This window comes from Oratosquilla oratoria, chromosome 18, assembly GCF_046742065.1.
Source record: "Oratosquilla oratoria isolate Oo_2021 chromosome 18, ASM4674206v1, whole genome shotgun sequence".
NCBI classification, from domain to species: domain Eukaryota; kingdom Metazoa; phylum Arthropoda; class Malacostraca; order Stomatopoda; family Squillidae; genus Oratosquilla; species Oratosquilla oratoria.
In genome coordinates, this window is record NC_134794.1 from 1,045,001 (window position 1) to 1,047,500 (window position 2,500).

Consider the following 2,500-nt stretch of genomic DNA (forward strand, 5'->3'; position numbering starts at 1 on the left):
AAGGACGGGAGGGATGGGAAGAAGGGGAAGAGAATGGGGAGAGAAGGGGGAGAAGGGGAGAAGGGGGAGAAGGGGAGAAGGGGGAGAAGGGGGAGAATGGGGAGAAGGGGGGATGGGAGGGGAGAGAGTGGCAAAGAAGACCTACACCCACCCACCGATCCCCCATTCCCGGTAGTTGGAGCAGTCGACGCCTCTGCCTGTACGTACATCGTCCCTGCTTCCCATGTCCCGGTGTGACCCACTTCTGGCGGCGGCTGAGACGGACGCGCCCTAATTACCACCTCACCCTCCCCCCCCCGTCGGTCGAGTCCAGCCCTCTCCCCCCCCCTAATCCCAAGTCAAGATGACGACGAAAAACACTCCGTCCGTCGTCACCAAGAGAAGATGACAAGCTCTCGTCTCCTTTTTCCGAGTAATGGGTTGTCTTTATCCTCCAGCTCCTCCCCCCATTCCCCCTTCTCCCCCCACCCCCCCAAAAAGAGGGTGTCTCAGGTTACAGGATCGGATGCCACGTGTCATGGGAATCCGTTGGTAACGAGGAGCAGTTTCCTGGATTCCCACTGGTCCCCTCCCCCCCCCCCCGCAGCCCCTTCACTTCCCCGACAACCAAGCCCTTGGTGGTGGGAGGGAAGGGGGGAGGGGGGAGGGGGGAGTGGGTAGGGACATCCGGGTCTCAGCCACTCGGTTGAGGCGTGGCAGCGTGTTAACTCTGAATACGAGATTAATTTCGAGAGAGAGAGAGAGAGAGAGATACATTTCAATAGGGTATTCGTTAGGTGATTTCCCATTGCCCCACCCCCCCTCCCCCCCCACCCCCGGCGCCGGCGGCGGTGCACATCCCGAAGGCGTCGAGTCGACGATTGCTGTGAATGACTGTGGCACAGTATTTCTCTTTTTTCATTTTCTTTCTCATCTATCTATTTATTTGTTATTATTAATAATAATTAATAAATATTAATAATTACTTGTTATTATTATTATTATTAATACCATTATTTATTATTTATTATTATATTATTACTATTACTATTATTATTATTAATATAATCTTTTACGGAGGAGCTTAGAAATTTTTCAGCATTGTCATAATTAGAGAATGAAGGCAGTAATACTAACTGTAATTTGACAACCCAATAACCATGACACCGCCCGCTTTGTCTCTGGCTCTGATTTTTTTTCATCCCCGCGTCTCTCCTTCAGCTGGAGTTAGCCAGAATAATGTCATTACAGTTGTCGGTGCTGGTGTCTGTACTACAGGTGCTGGCGGTCAAGCCCCAGCCGAGCGACGACGACGACGACGACGACGACACCAGATTGACGACTGCCTTCCTCTCGACCTCCTCCGCCACGAAGATGTGATGGTTACCAGATCATTTCATGGATGGGGATGATAAGGGGTCATAGACAAGGAACTGCCTAGTGTAGGTATTATGGTCTCTTGCAGTCTTCTCCATTCTTATGTATACGCTGATAGAGACCTACAGTGTATGAAGACGTGTGAGACTGTGGCCACGGAGAGCCGTGCCGAGTCTGCCCCGGACCCCGACACGCCCACACTCCAGACTCCAGACTCCAGACTCCAGACTCACCTGGAAGAAGATGTCGTCCACGAGGGCAGGGTCGATGATGGAGCTGTTCTCGGCGCTCTTGAGCGGCTGCAGGTAACGCTGAGGAAAAAGAAGAAAGTCTTATTCATCGATAAGCCCCTAAATGGTGTTTATGATTACCTGGACGACCGCTGGCAAAGCTGTAAAAGAAGTCAAGCATCTTGATGATCTCCTAAATGGTGTTTATGATGACCTGGACGACCGCTGGTAAAGCTGTAAAAGAAGTCGAGCATCTTAAACTTTGGAAACATAATCACTGTTGCTAAATGAATCGCTCAAGAGACTGTTCATATGTAGATTTTATCGGTGAATGGACAGTTGCGGCCTCTTAAAAACCAATATCTCCAATGTTTGTTGCACAACAAATTAATCCAGATTAACCAAACCCTCTACCTCCGGAGACCGATCCCGGACCTGCTGAGTGGGCAGACCCATTCATGCAGCCTGACATCAGTTTTACACCAACCCCGACGCGGAAACTACACCAGATTTGAACAATCTTTTCTAGTTCTCGGTTATCAAACTTAAAAACTACTACACACTCCAGTGATACCAGTTAATAAAACTCCTAGTTCTGGCTTCTATCGATAAATAAGTTAAGAAGCGCGTCTAGTGAAAGGTAATAGTTACCAGCTACATCATAGAAGTTATGTACAATTCATAACATCATGACCTGATGTGATAAAAGTTTCCTTCGAATGTTACAGCATCCTCAGTAGTGGGGAGAGGTATAGATCGATCCTTTCGGAGCAGAGAGCGCTACAAGCGGAACCACCGAAGCCTTTCCAGCCGCCAAGGTCGTCCAGCCGTCTGATTCCGTGAGATTTTCAAATCCTACCTAACTGACCCAAATCAACAGACGCCATCTTTATGCGACCGTCAAGGATTTCGTA

The 2,500-nt window shown here is 49.2% G+C and overlaps 1 protein-coding gene across 5 annotated transcripts in view; it reads right to left on the bottom strand.

The window, feature by feature from the left end:
• LOC143034969 (uncharacterized) overlaps positions 1-2,500 on the bottom strand; it is a 303,162-nt gene that overhangs the window by 126,263 nt on the left and 174,399 nt on the right. For all 5 annotated transcript variants that reach the window (XM_076201314.1, XM_076201313.1, XM_076201315.1 and 2 more), the window contains exon 4: positions 1,590-1,667. In XM_076201314.1, coding sequence (XP_076057429.1) covers positions 1,590-1,667 — 78 coding nt within the window. The remainder of the gene's footprint in view (positions 1-1,589; positions 1,668-2,500) is intronic.